The 17,939-nt window shown below is 39.3% G+C and overlaps 1 protein-coding gene across 1 annotated transcript; it reads left to right on the plus strand.

Annotated features, from left to right (window-relative positions):
• The first annotated feature begins 1,075 nt into the window (after window positions 1-1,075).
• On the plus strand, window positions 1,076-13,619 carry slc1a5 (solute carrier family 1 member 5). The gene is made up of 8 exons (XM_053507102.1): window positions 1,076-1,708; window positions 8,346-8,388; window positions 9,732-9,788; window positions 9,873-10,039; window positions 10,166-10,399; window positions 11,808-12,002; window positions 12,108-12,242; window positions 13,364-13,619. Exons 1-8 carry the CDS (start codon window positions 1,188-1,190, stop codon window positions 13,587-13,589), a joined length of 1,578 nt encoding a protein of 525 aa, XP_053363077.1. The 5' UTR covers window positions 1,076-1,187; the 3' UTR covers window positions 13,590-13,619.
• Window positions 13,620-17,939: the final 4,320 nt, after the last annotated feature.

Genomic DNA, 17,939 nt, shown 5'->3' on the forward strand with positions numbered 1-17,939 from the left:
CAGACTTGATGGTCTAAATAACCAGCAACGAAAATGAGTACACCCTAAGTAAGCACGTCAAAACTATATCCAAAGTTTTTGTGTGAGCATCATTGTTATCTAGCACGGCCTTAATCCTCATGGGCATGGAATTCACTAGAGCTGTAGATATTGTTGCTGGGATCCTCTTCCACTTCTCCATAATGATGTCACGAAATTGCTGAATTTTAGACACATGGTGCTTCGCCACCTTCCGCTTGAGGTGGACGTCTCACAGGTGCTCAATAGGATTTTGGTCTGGAGACATGCAGTATTTGGCCACTGACACACACATGAACATGATGAATAGGACATGTGACTTTGCAGGGTTAAAGATGTACAGATGTTATCACTTAGGGTGTACTCACATTTGTTGCCAGCTATTTTGACAAGAATGGCTGAATGTTAAATTATTGTTAGAGCACAGTAAATCTTACTGATATACAAGCTGCACATTGACTACGTTAAAGTCTGTCTCGCTATCAAGTGTCATTTCTATGGTATTGTCCTAAGAGAGGCAGCACGGTGGTGTAGTGGTTAGCACTGTCGCCTTGCACCTCCAGGGTCCGGGTTCGATTCCCGGCCAGGCTCGATTCCCGCATGAGTGTGCATGTTCTCCCTGTGCTAGGTGGGTTTTCCCTGTGCTAGGTGGGTTTCCTCCGGTTTCCTCCCACAGTCCCAAGATATGCAGATTAGCCCCAAATTTCCTGTAGTGTGTGTGTGTGCGCCCTATGATGAATTGGCACCCTGTCCAGGGTGTACCCTGTCTCGTACGAAAGGCTCCAGGTCCCTGTGACCCTGAATACAGGATAAAGCGGTATAGAAGGTGAGTGAGAGGGAGAGTCCTTAGAGAAGAATGTTTGCTGAAATTATAGGGGTACACACATACATAAAAAAACCACTAGATGGCGTCAGTTCCGGGTTTCTCATCTCTAGTCAGGTGGTCCTTCTCATTCTTAGCGGAGTAGTCGCGCGCAAGAGTGCTGATTGGTTGGGTAATGGGTGATGTCAGAGAACGTCACAGCCCCCACCCCCACGAGGGTACATTTCACAATCCTTGGCTTCATACATTACGTGTACTGAGCTGTAGCGATAAAGAGCGGGAAGGTCGCGCCTGAAAAGCTCGTGTCTTGTTCGAAGTTCGGTCATCGACACTTGTTAAACTAATAATGGCAGACGAAAAGTTAACTATAGAAAGACACATCTCTAACGGCGAACCTTCCCGTTCTGACCCGGAGGTGAGTAACGCCGGACCAGAAACATGCCTGAAGAAGTTTAAACGGTTTGCCATGGCGAATTTACTTGTGATCCTGACTGTGGCTGCTGTCATCATCGGCGTTTTTATTGGACTCGGAGTGCGCCAGGCTAACCTCACCCAAACGCAGGTGATGCATTTCGGCTTTCCCGGAGAACTCCTGATTCGCCTGCTGAAAATGATCATCATTCCCCTGGTGGTGTGTAGCCTCGTGTCCGGGGCTGCTAGCTTGGACCCTAAAGCTTTGGGGAAGCTCGGTGGCTGGGCCATGCTGTTCTTTCTAGTGACCACACTCATCTCATCGGCAATCGGCGTTATCATGGCGTTCATCATCCACCCTGGGACATCACAGGGAGGCAACATAAAGATGAGTTACACTGACGAGGGAGTACCTGAAAGCAAGGAGGTGGTGGACTCGTTTTTAGATTTAATAAGGTAAGTCAACTACAGTCATGTGAGTGATGTTCCCCCCCCCCCCCGTCCAGCTGTATCCGAGTTTTTACACGTGTTAGGAACAGTGTGACGTCAACGGAACTGCGAGGATCAAAGCCAACGCGGGTAACTTTTTGTCTCCCCAAGATCAAAACGGAAATGTATCAACACGAGAGCGAATCTTAATTTAAAGATTAAAAAAAATAACCGTCGCCACAAACCTCATTTCGGTATGTTTCGTCAGTTATAGGAAAATCTGTGAGCTGGTAACACGTGTCTGTCTGGGCGTACAGGAAGTTCCTGTCACTAAGTCAAGACTTGGCCTTGGTGAATGACGTGTGGGAATGTTCAGTATCTACACGTGTACAGCAATCTTCAGTTCTAAATATATCAAGCAAAGCTAATGTAGCAATTAGTGAAATAAAATAAAAAGCTATATATATATATATATATAATGTGTGTATATTAAAAAGGTGTCTTATTGGTGCCCCAGGACTGGGCTGTTGGACTCTTTCATGATCTCATGCTCCTTCCTTCTGAATTAACTTATTTTGTTCCAGGTGACTTGGTGGCCTAGTGGTTAGCACTGTCGCCTTGCACCTCCAGGGTTCTGGTTTGAGTCCCGCCTCGGGTCTGGTGCATGTTTGAGTTTGCGTGTTCTCCCCATGGGTTTCCTCAGAGTACTTAGTTTTCCTCCCGCAATCCAAAAACATACAGGTTAGGTTAATTGGTGTTCCCAAGTTAGTGTGTGTGCGTGTGCCCTGTGATGGTTTTTCCCCCATGCCCAAAGTCCTCTGCGATAGACTCCAGGCCCCCCTGCGACCCTGTATACACGATAAAGCGGTATGAGTGAGTTTTTCTCTCCCTACAGTTCAGAATTTTGCTTCAAATGGCTGAATAGCTTTGTGCAGTCCACTTCGCAGGGAACTTACCAGGTGATCGGACTGCAGCTCTAGAAACTGCTTTGACCCGTCTCTGGGATTTGTCAACGTGTCCACCATATTAGTCCAGGGCAGACTGGACTGTAAACAAATACGGATAAGTAGGATAGCTGCAGGTTTCCTGGATAAGATCACTATAACATTTGCATTTCTTATCTGACTTCAAATATGAAGTACAAATATGATGAAGTGGAAAGAGAAAGAAAATGAACTTTACCCGGAAAAATATTAAATAGTAAAGATAACACTGATCTATATAACCCGGCAGACTGGATTACAAACCATGACACACTATAAATTATCTAGGTGACTATTTTGGTTCGATTATTAAACAAAACAAAAAATAAAGTTTAAATATTTTCAGCAATATGTCTATTTTATTGAGTAAACTTAACTTGGTTTTGATGAGTTAAATTAAACTTGGAAACAAGGGGTCGCCACAGCGGACCATCCAATCCGCACATAACTTGGCACAGGTTTTACGCCCAAAGCAACAACCTGTAACTCATCAGTAATCAAAAGTCTGTAAGCTGTTACACGTGTCTAAGCTCACAGAAACTTCCTGTTAAAGTCCTCGCGTGTGTGTGTTTGTGGGTCAATTAAAATGCACGCTGCTGTAACACTCAGCGTGGTTGCATCAGCTACCTGCCATGTGATAAGGACAAGCCTAAAAGTCTGCGTGGCACTGTAATGCCAGTGTAAATGCCAACCTTAAAAAAAAAAAGAACACCAAATAAATCTCTAGATAAAGAACAAAACATTTTTTTTCACCAAAAATATAATACAGCAAGCATCAGATGGAATTGATGGAATTTATAATTTTTTAATTTACATATAAATAAATAGTTCAGTATTTATACACCGTCGGTGGGTGTACCGTCCACAGCGGACCATCCCCAAAACAACTCGGCACAGGTTTTACGTCAGATGGCCTTCCTGACACAACCCTCCCATGGCATACGAGAAACCTCCCACTGAGCCGCCAATATCTGGGCTTGGGACCAGATGCAGCATGGGTGTGGCAAACCAACGAAGGTGGGGCTCAAACCCGGATTCTCACTGAAGCAGGTTTTTTTTTTTTTTTTGGGTTCAGAATGCTTTATTATAGCGAGTGTTATTACAGAACATTCGGGGCCTATTTCAAATGAATCACCCTGTACTGTATATCCATTGCTGATCATAAAATTTGGTGTACAGAAAAATAACAATGTAACCTAGATAAAAAAAAAAAATTATGTGCAATTTAGTTATGATTCCTTGTAAGGTTGCAGCTTTCACAGCTATGCATTACTGCTAGCTATAAATACTAGGAATGGGACTTGGCAAAGATTAGTCGCAACATAAACACATTAGGTGTGTTGGCAACCATTTTAGTCGCAGCCTGGAGCATTGCTCTGGTTGCCAGCTAGCTCACAAGTACTGTAGCGTGATGATGGCCAAATACCACCGGAGGAGAAGTAAGCTGAATCCATGCTACACAAGGGTTCTTAGAATTCTTTTACCAGAATATTGCAATACCATATCACAATGCCTCATTGAAATCTGTTAAATTGTAAACAAAGCGGGAATTTTGTTGTTTCCAGGAAAAAAAAAGCTCCTCCAGTTACTTGATTTGTTTACAGACCAACCTGCCCTGGACCAAATGGCAGATTTGTTGATATACGAAGCAGCTGCCAATAAGCTGTCAAACCGTGTCACACAGGGGCACAGGTGTCAGGAAGATGGGGACGGGGACGTTGGTGGGGAGCAGTTTATGGCCATGTCCACATGTAGCCTGGTATTTTTAAAAACAGATTTTTTCTTCTTCTTTAAAAATATAATTCTGTCCATACGACCTAGAGTTTAAAAATAACTAGATAAATAACGCCCTGTTAAGTGCTGTTAGGAGCCTCCCTAATCAACAGGGAGCCAATCACAAGCCTAGACAAAACGCTTTGTAGAAGTCCAACGGGTCTCGTCTGAAACCGCCGTCTATGTCTGCGGGGTCTGTGTGTAGTCGGAGTTTTGTACTGTATGTAGCAGCAGTCAGGAGACGAGCACACAGACAATTACATCATCTGCACAAGGTGACGTTACAAAAAGCCAGAATCTCCGTTTCGAGTTTTGAAAAATCTTCACTTTGGATGGAGTTTTCCAAAAGCTTAAGAAGCAGTCGGCTTCCTTTCCCCACTTTTGAAGAAAAAAAATAGCTAGCATTACATCTACATCATGTCTTGGCAAGAACATCAACTACGACATGGTTTTGCCAAGAAATGGTCATTCTGGGTGTACACAGATTTGAGGAGAGTGTTAAGAACAAGGAGTTCATGACGAGTCTACAAAAAGCTTATGGCATGAGCGAGGTACGAGAGAACCATGCTAGCCCTGCATGTGCCCGGACAACCAGAACCAGAAGTCCCAGTTTCTTTATTATGTTGATCATTCAAACACAAAGAAAATGCTTTCTTGAAAATGCATTCAAAGAAAATATGAGTATTTTTTTCACATGCTTACTTACATACACAGCAACAAGTCCCCTACATCTAAACATTCTGAAGATACGAGCATGACGTTGTGGTGTAGTGTAAAGTACTACCCAGGAAGCCCGGAGGCAAGCGTAAAAGCAGCGAATTAAGCTAAGAAACATCAAGCATTAACGATGGAGAAGAACGTGAAAATAGTTCAGAGGAGGGAGCGTTTTTGTAATTGTTCAACCATTGACACAATTCTAAAGAACAAGGACAAGATCGTGAAACGTGAAGTCTGCCGAGCAACTGATGTCGACAATAATATCAAAGAAGCGATTTTTGATAGCCAATTGTGTTAGTATCTAAGTACCTAACCAATGTTTGTTGGACTTGCGAACAAATTCAACTTACGAACGAGCTCTCGGAACAGACCTTGATCATATATAGACAACTTGAAGATTTAAGAATTCAATCACACAGTTTTGCATGAAGTAATACTCTATGAGCTACTGTAGGCAGTAGTTACCTCCCACCAACTTATGTGTATTTGGCAGCGGTAAAGAGGCATCATGCAGGTGGGGGTAATTACATACCTGTTGCAGTGTACGAATTTCATGCCCCAAGATGCATTGTGATAATTACCTTGAATGTCCTGTAGCAGGGGCACCAAGGCGTTTTTAAAGTTGTCATTATGAGGAAATAACGAATGTTATTTACAGCACCTGTCAGACCTTTTAGTGTTATTGCTGATGTGTGTGTGATGGTGTGACACACTCAAAACAAACACGGAAAACTGTTGGAAGAATTCTAGAGTTGCTTTATCTTCAGGAAAACCAGACCAGGCTTGCCCCAACACTGACCTTTTGTACACTGTTAAAAGGAAGCTTTTCGTCTCTTCAGAACACACTAACGCTGCAGAAAGTTGTTGTTAGTCTTCCGGCTGTTCCCGTCGAGGGGTCGCCATAGCGGACCAACCGATCCACACACAACTTGGCACAGGTTTTACCCCGGATGCCCTTACTGACGCAACCCTCCCATTTTATCCGGACTTGGGACCGGGACGGCATCCAGTGGCTGGGGTTTGGGCATTGATTGATTGGCTGGGAATCAAACCCGAGCCTTCTGCATGGCAGGCGAAACACCTACCACTGAGCCACCAATACCCAAATCATTGTTCAGCAGCACATTCCCATCTCCACTAAGGGTGAGGCACATGGCAGCCGTTTCAGAGCTCCACAGCCGTTGACTTTATATTGTGAATACAAACGTGTGTATACACCTGCAGCTAAACACCTTGTAACCACTTTTTTTTTTGGTTTTGTTTTGTTGGGTTCAGATTCTTCGTGTTCTAAACTTCGTGTGTTACCCAAAATAATAAATACAACATGGAGACTATTTAAAAAAAAAAACTTGCGTGCATCTTATTATGATGATTAGAAACTCCACAAACAGGAAGAGTTGTCAAGAAATGAAGACTGTTAATTAAGAAAAGGAATGTTGTTATACTCTGGCAATAACAAGTTTGTCAGGTTTCGGGGTACTTTGGACACCGCCGGATAATGGTTAGACCAGAAATGAATGAAAACATTAACCTGAAAGTTAAAGAACATGCTGAATCCCAGACCCGAGGGTTAATCTGGTGTTACGTGATATCACATTGTTATTGTACACCACTTTTCTGCTTAAATTGCATTTTCGAGTTATTGTGTCCTATTATACATCATTATAGAGAACAAGTCCCTATAAACAGTATACCCCTACATTGAACGAGTATTAGCGAGACGAGGTGAATGTTGAGTAAATGCAGCCTGGAAGGGAGTTTTAAACCAGATCATTATGATATTTGCACTTTTGTATGTCGTTATGAGCTTATAGAAGTGAGAAAAAGTTCCATGCAAAAAAGGCAAAATGCCCCAGAATGAGAGATTAAATTTTTTGCAAATTTGTAAACAATATGTAACATAAAATACCCACCCCCAACAATGAACAACAATGGCTGTTCAATACTCAGCCACCCCGACACTGGACTGTTCTCTTTGTTGCGATGAGGAAAGCGCTTCTGCTCCCTGAAGGCCAACACGGAGAGACTGAGGAGGAGCTTCTTCCCACAGGCGATACGGCCTCTCAACCAGATTAACATACAGGACTAATCATCTTTGTGTTGTTGTTTTTTTTTTTTTTGCAAAATTGCACAGAAATGGACACTCATGGACATTATTAATCTGTGCACACACCCCAATACACTGTAGACCGGACAATCATGGACATAGCACACTTGCACACACATTGCAACCTTTGCACGAATATTGCACATTTGCATACACGATGCTCATTTGCACACTTCTGGACTTTTTTCAATAATTTTTTCATTCATTCCACTTTTTATTTGCATTTAAATTAATTTTTGTCTTGTACAGATATGCTTTATATTTTTGTTTTTTTGAAAATTTTAATATTTTGGTCTATCTTCTTTTATTTATTTTTTCTTCTTTTCTATTTTTCTCTTATTTCTTGTTAATGGTTTAAAAAATATTAAGGACACAGGCAGTCAAGACAAGGAAACATTTCGCTACGTAATGTACTGTGTATGACTGTGTATGTGACATAAAATTTGAATTTAAAAAAAGAAAAAATGCAGCATATGTATAATAAAAAAAGAAGAAAATTAATAAAAAAATATGCCATAAGCAGTTTATATTTGGTTTTAAAAACCACCAAAACAAAAGAGATGTGATGAAATGCACCAGTGCATACTCCTCTCCGCTAAAGCATGGTATTGGTGCTAAAAAGTGAATTTTCAGAAAAGATCATATAATGCCATTTAATTTCCCATAATCCACAATGCTGCTTTTTATTTTTATTTCTTGTGCATACACATTTCTATTTTTATCAGATAAAAAGAAACACATTTTCTTAATACAATTTCATGCACTTTATCTAGTGTCCCTAACGTTTTAAAATTCAAATCTTTCTGTGATCTAAATTGTCATTCAGATGAAACTTGGCCAATTTAGATTTCAAATGAAAAGACAGAAACCTGAAAAAATGTATTATTCTAAAATGCAAAATTGTTAAGATATCGCAATTTTAGCTTTTTAAGGTTTTTTTACCAAAAAACTATTTAAGCAACTCGGATGAGCTGCAGTTAAATAAATATGTGAGAAATCCTTTTAATTAGTTTAATCTTCTTTAGTCCCATTTGCTTTATTCGCACAGTTCCTAAAATTAATTCAAATATTGTTTTCCTTTTAGAAACATTTTCCCCTCCAACCTGGTGTCTGCTGCTTTTCAGTCGGTAAGTCCCGCTCTCTCTCTCTCACACACTCACACACACCTGTGTTGTGCAGTATTAAAAAGTAGTGCACTATTAAAGCTTTAAAAATAGTACTATTTTTGCTGAGTGCGCAGACGTCCCCAGAGTGGCACGACATCTAACATCTGACATATAAAGATCATGAGTTCGAATTCCGCTTCAGCTATCTGTAGCCAGGAGCTCTCGGGGGAGGGGTGGTGGTGGTAGCCAATCATGTGCGTTTGTTTTATTTCCACCCTAATGGTGAGGGGTAAATCAGTTCGGGAAGCTTGTGTCTGGGCAAGAAGTCTGTGATGGCCTTCGGCCTTTCCGTTAAATTCTGATTATCAGTTGGATTTTATTAGATTTGTTTATTATTTGTCCAAAAGGCTCTGAGCGGAACCTGAAAAAAGTTTTGTAACCTTGAAGAAAATGTTATTTAACTGTTCCTTAATGCGTATGATCACCTGCTTATTATTGAGTAGGTCTTGCTGTTGCTTTACTGTTGGTGTGACTGATGGTAGTGCCCCCTTCCCTTCCCTGGACAAGCTTTTTTTTTCAGATACCCCAAACAATCAGATTCATCAAAGAAAGTGACCTCGGCAATACCTTGTCCTGTACCTCGTGCAGAATATCAGTCTGTCCCTGATGTTTTTCCTAGAGAGAAGTGGCTTCTTTGCTGCCCTTCTTGAAATGTATGAAGGTGAGGGCCACCATCAGACCTGTGTCATGCCAACAGTGAAGCACCCTGAGACCATTCATGTGTGAGGTTGCTAATCAGGCCAAGGGAGTAGGCCTACTCACAATTTTGCCTAAGAACACAGCCATGAATAAAGAATTGTGCAAAAATATCTTCCAAGAACAATTTCTCCCAACTGACCAAAACAGTTTGGTGATGAACAGTGCCTGTTCCAGCATGATGGAGCACTTTGATATAAGACGAAAGTGATCACTAAGTGGCTCAGGGAACAAAACATTGAAATTTGATGTCCTGAGTCCTTAATTCCATGGAGCCCTCTTGGTCATTTCTCAAGAGGCAGTTAAACAAATAAAAACACCCAAATTCTGCCATTAGTCAGGATGTGGACCAGTAGTTGATTGACCGCATGCCAGGGCGAATCACACAGGGCTTGAAAAAGAAGGGTTATAATTATACTTGAGTACACCATAGTAACATCTGGCAAAAAGATCTAAAAACAATAAAGCAGGAGACCAATTTATATATTTGTATCATTTCACGGTTGTGGACGCATTCACATCAGCGTGCACTCATTTAAACTAATTAGGACTGAAAACTAATCTTTTTATCAGTTAAATATTCCGTGTGTGTTCTCCGTTTCCCGCAGTATGCTACTGGTTACAAGTTTGTGAAGTTGAACAATACCAACATGACTTTGGAAAAGGTAGGCTCTTGTTTTTTTTTTAAAGCTAAACCGTTATAAACTGTTTGTGCAGGTATACACTCATGTGTGTGTACTCATGTTCAGGTTCCAGTGGGTACAGATGTGGATGGTATGAACATTCTGGGCCTCATCGTGTTTGCTATGGCTTTTGGCGTGGCCTTGAGGAAATTGGGAGCGGAAGGGGAGATTCTGATTAAGTTCTTTAACTCCTTCAACGAGGCTACCATGGTGCTCGTGTCCTGGATCATGTGGTAAATAACCCAAGCTACATGAAAATGCATTCCTATACTAATATTTATTAGCTTATATCAGTTGTTAAGTAATGTTCATAATATTAAGTAGGTATTTGTATCCTGAGTTTTTGTGATGTTCTGTAGGTACGCCCCTCTGGGTATCATGTTCTTGGTGGCTGCCAAGATCGTCGAGATGGAGGATGTAGGCTCACTGTTTGCCAGCTTGGGAAAGTATATCGCCTGCTGCGTGATTGGTCATGCGGTGCATGGCCTGGTCGTCTTGCCACTAATTTACTTTGTGATCACTCGGAAGAACCCCTACACTTTTCTCATGGGCCTGATCACCGCTTTGGCGACCGCTTTCGGAACCTCGTCCAGGTAAGGAATCAAGGAGCATTCAGCCTGAAACAACGGACCTTCTTCAATGATATGTCAGTTAGATACCCTCATGCAGGTGCAGCTTCTGTGTTTTGACACTAAACAACCTGAATCAACTGTAGTTCTTACTAAAATATGGTCCAAACATCATGGTCAATTTCACAGGCCTATATTTTATTTATTAAAACGTTATTTTATTTTTTGCTAATACAATACAGCGGCACGGTGGTTTAGCGGTTAGCACTGTCGCTTTGCACCTGCAGGGTCTGGGTTCGATTCCCGGTCTCTGTGTGCATGGAGTTTGCATGTTCTCCCCCTGCTCGCTGGGTTTCCTCTGGGTACTTCTGTTTCCTCCTACAGTCCAAAGATCTGCAGATCAGGCTAATTGGCGTTCCCCTTACTAAAATTGCCATTGTAAGTAAATGTGTGCATGCCTTGTGATGGATTTGCACCCCGTCTAGGATGTACCCCACCTCATGCCCCAAGTCTCTTGGGATAGGCTCCAGGCCCCCCGTGGCCCTGTATACAGGATAAAGCGGTGTATATGATGATTGAGTGTGTAAGAGTAAATGGAGAGATAGTATAAGACCCAGCATACAGATTCATTTGGGTTTTTAATGCATATAATAAAATTAGATTATCATGAAGTTTTTTTTCTTTGTTCCCCAAAACTTAATACAAAAAGTGAAACCGTCATATGTTCTAGCATTCATTGCACATTACAGTAACCGGACTCGTCCCCATCCTTAGTGAGGGCTGGGATGGTCGTATCATCTGTATATTTAGTGGAATTACAGTGTTGTCCTAGGTGATGATGTAATGTTCTGCTGTAGTCCAGGTGTTGAATTGTATGTAAGGGCCATAGCTACCACGTTCCATTGGGAAACTGAAACGGATTGATGGTTTCTGGGACAACCAGCTTGGCAAACTTGAATAAATACAGAATGACTGCTTGTATGAGAGACAAGTTGAAGATGTTTGTATACAGATGTTTGTATGCCAGCTGCTCAGCTCAGACTTTTACTACTTTTGTATTGTATATAAATGGTTATCCAACCTCGCCTGACCCTCCCATAGAGAGTCTATTAATAAGTATTGTCCAGAGGAACACGATCCAACAATACAGATGGGCTGAGGGCCGCTATCAAAGCAACCAGGTCTTCAATAATGCAACAGCAGTTCTACAAGCCTCCGTGCCATGCCGCATTAACTTTGGGGTACTTTGTACTAAAGAAGCCACGACCAATGATTAAGATTTAAGGCGAAATCAAAGAAAGAAAATAATTGCAAGCCTTTTTTTTTTATTTATGCGCAGTGAATTCTGAATGAGTTCCATTAAAAAAATAAAATAAAAGTTCCAGTGTTCTATTTTTTTAAATATGCGCTGTGTATTTGTGTGTGTGTTTAGTTCTGCAACACTACCTTTGATGATGAAGTGTGTCGAGGAGAACAACGGCGTATCCAAGCAAATCAGTCGCTTCATCCTACCGATCGGCGCCACCGTCAACATGGACGGAGCCGCTTGCTTCCAGTGTGTGGCTGCTGTCTTTATCGCACAGTTAAATAACGTCTCGCTCAACTTTGTCCAAGTTATCACCATACTGTAAGTGCAGCCATCCAATCACTTTAAGTATAAATGTGTGATGCAACAAGCTATGAATCAGCCTAATCGTTTTTTCCTCTTCATATCGTTCCTTTCCTCTTGTAGGGTGACTGCTACGGCATCAAGTGTGGGTGCTGCGGGGATCCCTGCTGGAGGTGTGCTGACGCTCGCCATCATCCTGGAGGCAGTGGGATTGCCAACTAATGACCTCTCTCTCATCCTGGCTGTCGACTGGCTTGTGTGAGTAAAACATGCATACGGACGAAACACAGTGTTGGGGCTGATTTAATTAGTTTTTATCTTATACATTTACTACAAAAAATTGGAGTCAAAGAAGTTACTTCTGAAGTTTGTGCAACATGGAAGTGAACAACCCTGAGTCCCTAAAAATTTCAAGTTGCGAACTTTGTCTTTTTATATAGATGATTTATATACATCTGAATTTTTTTTTTTTTGATTATTCTTTTTTTTTTTAGCTTTTTTTTAATTTATTTATAGATTATAAATTCTGACTTTTTATATAGATTTATATAAAAAGCAACCAGGTCTTTAATAATGCAACAGCAGTTCTATTTCATTTTTTATTCTTTTCATTTTGGTTTATTTAAAAAAAAATCTTTTAATAATTTTTTTTAAATGATTTATACAGATTTGACTTTTTATCTGACTTTTTTATATTTAAAAAATCAGTCATTTTGGAGAGATGATTTTATATGTGCCTCAAAAATTGCCATTTTTCAGCATTACACTGTCTCGCTTTAACAATAAATTAAAATGCTAATTATTCATATTTTTCTTGACAATTTCAAGCTTCTAGAAGCATATGACCTGTAAAAATAGTTGTTTAAATTTTTTTTTTTTTTTTTGGTAAAAGCTAAAAAAAAATCTGTAGTGTCCGTAACCATGCCAAATTCTTGTTGCAATATCTGAACAATTTAGCATTTTAGAATAATACACTTTTTCAGGTTTGTCTTTTGCCTTCAAAATGGTTACAGACACTACATAAAAGGGCATGAAATTGTAATTAGCAAATGTGTCTCTTTTTATTTAATAAAAAATATAAATGTGTATGCATATTTACAAAAAAACAAAGCTTGGATCAGGAGATTTTAATTTTCATCTGGATGAGACCAATACCATGTTTTGGCTAATAAACGATCAGTGTTTCTGAAATGTAAGCGAGCTTATGATAACAAGAAAGGATGGGGTTTTATAAAAAAGTTGGGTGAAATAATATATTTTATATTATTTAATACTATATTATATAATATATTATTATTATAATAATATTTAAATAATATAATATAAAATGTTTTTTGCTTTTTACATGGAATAATATTCCCCTGATGTTTCCGCTTCAGAGATCGCACCTGCACGGTCATTAATGTGGAAGGCGACGCCTTTGGAGCCGGGTTGCTGCAGTACTTTACCGATCGTACCAGCAAGAAGGAGGTGATGGAGCTGAGCGAGGTACACGCGACAGATCCCCAGGATCCACCGAGACCAGAGCAATCTCCTCTACTCAAGAAACGTGCCGAATTGGAAAACCCTAGTTCTCATGGCTCGGAAAAAGAGTCTGAAATGTAGACGAACACATGGTTCGATTCATTCATGCATCTAATTCATAGTGAAGCAAACTCTCTTTTTTTTGTAGGGTAGAGGTGTGCAACCTTATCAACAATGAGCACGTATATGGCGGTAGATTTCTATTCCAAACCCAGTCGGACCTATGACTTTGGTCACCATCGAAACTACCTACAATTTTGCTGAAATTGAAGCCTCTGCGTCCGTTATCACCTGTTTGTGAATAAGGTTCTCTTTCAAGGGAAAAATGTAGGATTTGACTATGAAATTGAAATGAAATTTAACTATGCACCCCTGAGTCCTTTATGGCCTTTAGGAAAAATAGCTTTAAATGTACTGTATAGGAAACGAAGCCAAAAACAGAACGTTGTTTTTCAGAAGGATTGTTTCATCGGTTGTTCTGTAGTCCAAGTTATTTATTTTTTCTCATTGGTAAGGGAGCTTTAATTAATTATATATTTTTTTTCCTTCCAAGTTTTATTCATTAACTGAGGTTAAAGGCTGGTCCTAGGTTTTAATCCCCAAATGGTTTATACAGCTAAACTACCAAAAGATTGCATTCTTTTAAATTCTTCAAAGCGTGAAGAATTACGCGCGTCCTCGAAAGCCATGGCAAATATTTTCATTATCATTTTTACATTTTTTTAAACACAAGTCTCAGAATTTTGGTGTGAAATCTTCGAGAAATGTGATCTGCCTGACAAGTAGTTTATAAACTGTAACATTTTTATTTATCCATCATCACTCCGGAGTCACTCCTTGAACCGTCGTAAGACAATCTTCTACTTAATCAGGTATTTTCACGTCTCAGGTCTCGCGTACGGATTTGCTTTCAGTATTGCGTTAGAATGTGATTTTTTTTTTTTTACAGATGATGACGCTGCTGTGATTGTACTCTTTTTAAAAAATAAATAAGGGTAAAAAAAAATAATAACAAAAAAGAACCACAGTCTATAAGAACATAACATGCAGTTACTGAGTTTTATAATTATTTTTAATTAGGATGAAATGTCAATTTTTATTTGGGTTTCTTATTTATTCATCCCATATCTCCTTATTTGTATGCTGTTTCCCCTAGGTACTGATTTAAAAAAAAAGAGAGAAATTTAAATTTAGCATTTGTTTGGTGCTAGGTATACAACACGATTAATAAAAAAGAAAAAGAAACACCAGGGTTACATTTTGTTATTTTAGTGTCATGACAGTTAAGTAAATCAGTATCTACTGTATGTGAGCAGTTAAAGACTTTATCATTCCAGCTGGAGGTAACTCAGTACAGTACAGTTGTGGTGGGGGGAAAAAAGAATGTGTTGAATATCCAGACTGTACTCCCACCATTCCTTTTAATAAAGTCTTTTTGTAATGATATTCTGGTTTACATTTGTGTTTTATTCAACAATATGATTTTTCAAGATATAGACTTTTATATGCTGACTATTAGGTCAATGATTAATAATAATATGTTCAAAAATCCACTTTACTGTGATAATGCAGTATTGGTATTTGTGTGTGTGTGAACATAAATTTGCAGGGTATGAATCTTGTTTCCTAAGGGGCACTGCAGTAAGTACCTTCAATGTCCTGTGAACTGCAGAAAAGGGCAGGAAGACATTTATTACATCGTACACAGTAGATCATTACATGACAAAAAGTATGTGATTTAAATATTTATAATTTTGGAAATATGAATATAGCCTATTCCGGGAGACTTGGGGCATGGCAGGGTGCCAATCCATCGCAGGGCACACTACGGGCAATTTGGAAACACAAAAATTTAACCTGCATATCTTTGGACTGTGGGAGGAAAACCAGAGTTCCCTGTGGAAACCCACCAAGCATGGAGCGAACATACACACAGACTTCAAGCCTGACCGGGAATCGAACTCAGACCCTGGAGGTGCAAGGCGACAGTGCTAACCACTACACCACCGTGCCACCTATTAAGATTCTAAGTAACTTTAAACTTTTTCTACTAGACTTCGATTATAAACACCTTAAAAAGCTGGAAATCTGTTAAGAAAATGCAAACGTGTTTATTCTTTTTATTTAAAAAAAAAAAGTTGTCTCAGTTTGGAGGAGGGGTCATGGCTGACGTCTCCATCAGAGATACACAGACTGGCCTGTAAGCAAATACAAGTAAACGGGAACGACATTTCTTTTTCCCCACACGTGCATGCGTTCAGAGTTGAGACGAATGCAAACAGGTTTGTTGTTAGTGCAAATGATATCTGCAATTTTTGCTGGTGTGTCTTTTACTTGCCATAATCTGAATATATGTTTATAATTTTGATTACTTTAAGAAAAATCTAAACAATCCCACCACCATAAAAAGATTTTGAGAATGACACAAATATTAATTTTTACAAAGTCTGCTGCTTCAGTGTTTTTAGATCTTTTTTATCTTAGATCTAAAAACACTGAAGATCTTTTAGATCTTTTTTATCTTGCAGATTACAATCATTTCATAAGTGTCAAAGGCCTTTATCGACAATTACATTAGGTTTATGCAATTCCTCTGCAAATCACCCTGGCATGTCGTCAATCAAATCTGGGCCACAACCCGACTGATAGCAGCCCATTCTTGCATAATCAATACTTGGAGTTTGACAGAATTTGTGGGTTTTTGTTTGTCTACCTGCCGCTTGAGGATCGACCACGAGTTCTCAGTTGGATTAAGGTCTGGGGAGTTTTAATGTTTTGTTCCCAAAATTGTGAGTAAGCCTACTCCCTTGGCCTGATTAGCAACCTTGCACATGAATGTGTCTCAGGATGCTTTACTGTTGTCATGACCCAGGACTGATGGTACTGTAGCATGAGTGTGTGGATACTGTAGATACCCGAAGGAATCATGCTATAATTGTAGTCTCAGTTGAATCAGTTTACCTATGGGTCACAGTGCATATCCTTAGCATTCGCTGTGCACAATTACTTAGTCTTAGTCACGCTGGAGGTCCAACTTTTTCTTGTGTCTTTGTGGCACTGGTAAATGCCGACTGACATCACAAGCCAGGTCAGCCAAAAACAAGTCCGAAGGTTGTCTCTGAAACTGATTAACAGATATCAGGTGGATGCTAATCTACAGTTATTTGACGGTTTTTGGGATTTATAATCTGGTGCATATACTGTACTGCATATTTGTACTAAAAATGATTCAAACAAACTCTTTAATCAGACATTAGGGGGACAGTGTGGATTTTTCTCCCAAGGTCAGATGAGAATTAAAAAAAAAAAAAAAACATGCCATGTTATAATTAAATTATTATTATTATTAATTTTCAGTACCTTAGATTTGACATTGAAACAGCAATTAAAACTCATTAGATATTAAAACATTTTTTGTTTTGGTTGCAGATGGTCATCTCACACGAAAAGCTGTAAAATGTAACATTAATTACACCTGAAATAAAAACATTGACAAAACACATTCCAGAAGTTAGGTCAATGAGGTTGAGGACACACGTAAGTGTTAACACACCTCAGTCTCTGCTACACGAAAAACAGGAAATATTATGTAAGTGTTTGTGTGCACTGTTTTATTAAGTTCACCTTGAACCCACTGAAATTATTTTCTCTGCGAGTGCACGTTATTAGTGGTGAACACTAGCTCCTTTCATGGAATCACACACAGACATGCAGAGATAAAAAAAAGGAAGAATTTGCTATTTCATGCACTGGTGTTAAGCTATCTTTAAATAATGCACAGAATGGTTGCTTTATAAGTTTGGATCCTGGTTAATGGATATTTTTTTTGGGGGGGGGGTATAGGGGCAGGTGGGTTTCGCTTTTTTACACGTTGGGGTCGAGAGGATATGAAAAAGTAATTGACCTAATTAGATCTGATTAAAAAATATTAAAATAATAGTTACAAAAAGAATTAAAGAGGTGGATCTGTCTTCCAATGCTGTTGATTGATTGTTGTTTAAAGGACTGTTGTATGTGTCAAAAAGGATTAAACAAAATAAAATAATTAAACAAATATTTTTAAAAAGGATTAAACAAAATAAAATAATTAAACAAATATTTTTTAATTATGTATGTAGTTGTACCTCGGCATATAAATTTAATCCATCCTGGAGGCGAGTTCTTAAGGTGAGAATTCGTATTGCAAAGCGCATTTTCCCATAGGAAATAATGTAATTGCAGATAATTCGTTCTAGCCTTCAAAAATATAAGAAATATTACCAAAAACGCTCATTTATTGGAAACTGCACTCATTCACTCCGGGCGAGTTAAACAGAAGACTCTTCTAATTTCTTACAGTTGAAAAGGAGATAACCGCCATGGTTATAGGGACAGACAGGGCTCACAATATGATAACTGCTGCAATTAATCTACAAATTGAGATGTTTTTAT

This window comes from Clarias gariepinus, chromosome 11 (assembly GCF_024256425.1).
Source record: "Clarias gariepinus isolate MV-2021 ecotype Netherlands chromosome 11, CGAR_prim_01v2, whole genome shotgun sequence".
In the NCBI taxonomy this organism is placed as follows: domain Eukaryota; kingdom Metazoa; phylum Chordata; class Actinopteri; order Siluriformes; family Clariidae; genus Clarias; species Clarias gariepinus.

Coding starts and splice junctions, on each gene's coding strand:
- slc1a5 (XM_053507102.1), top strand. CDS start 1,188: ATGGCAGACGAAAAGTTAACTATAGAAAGACACATCTCTAACGGCGAA. Junction 10,040..10,165: donor CTCGTGTCCTGGATCATGTG/GTAAATAACCCA, acceptor GATGTTCTGTAG/GTACGCCCCTCTGGGTATCA. Junction 12,003..12,107: donor GTCCAAGTTATCACCATACT/GTAAGTGCAGCC, acceptor TTCCTCTTGTAG/GGTGACTGCTACGGCATCAA.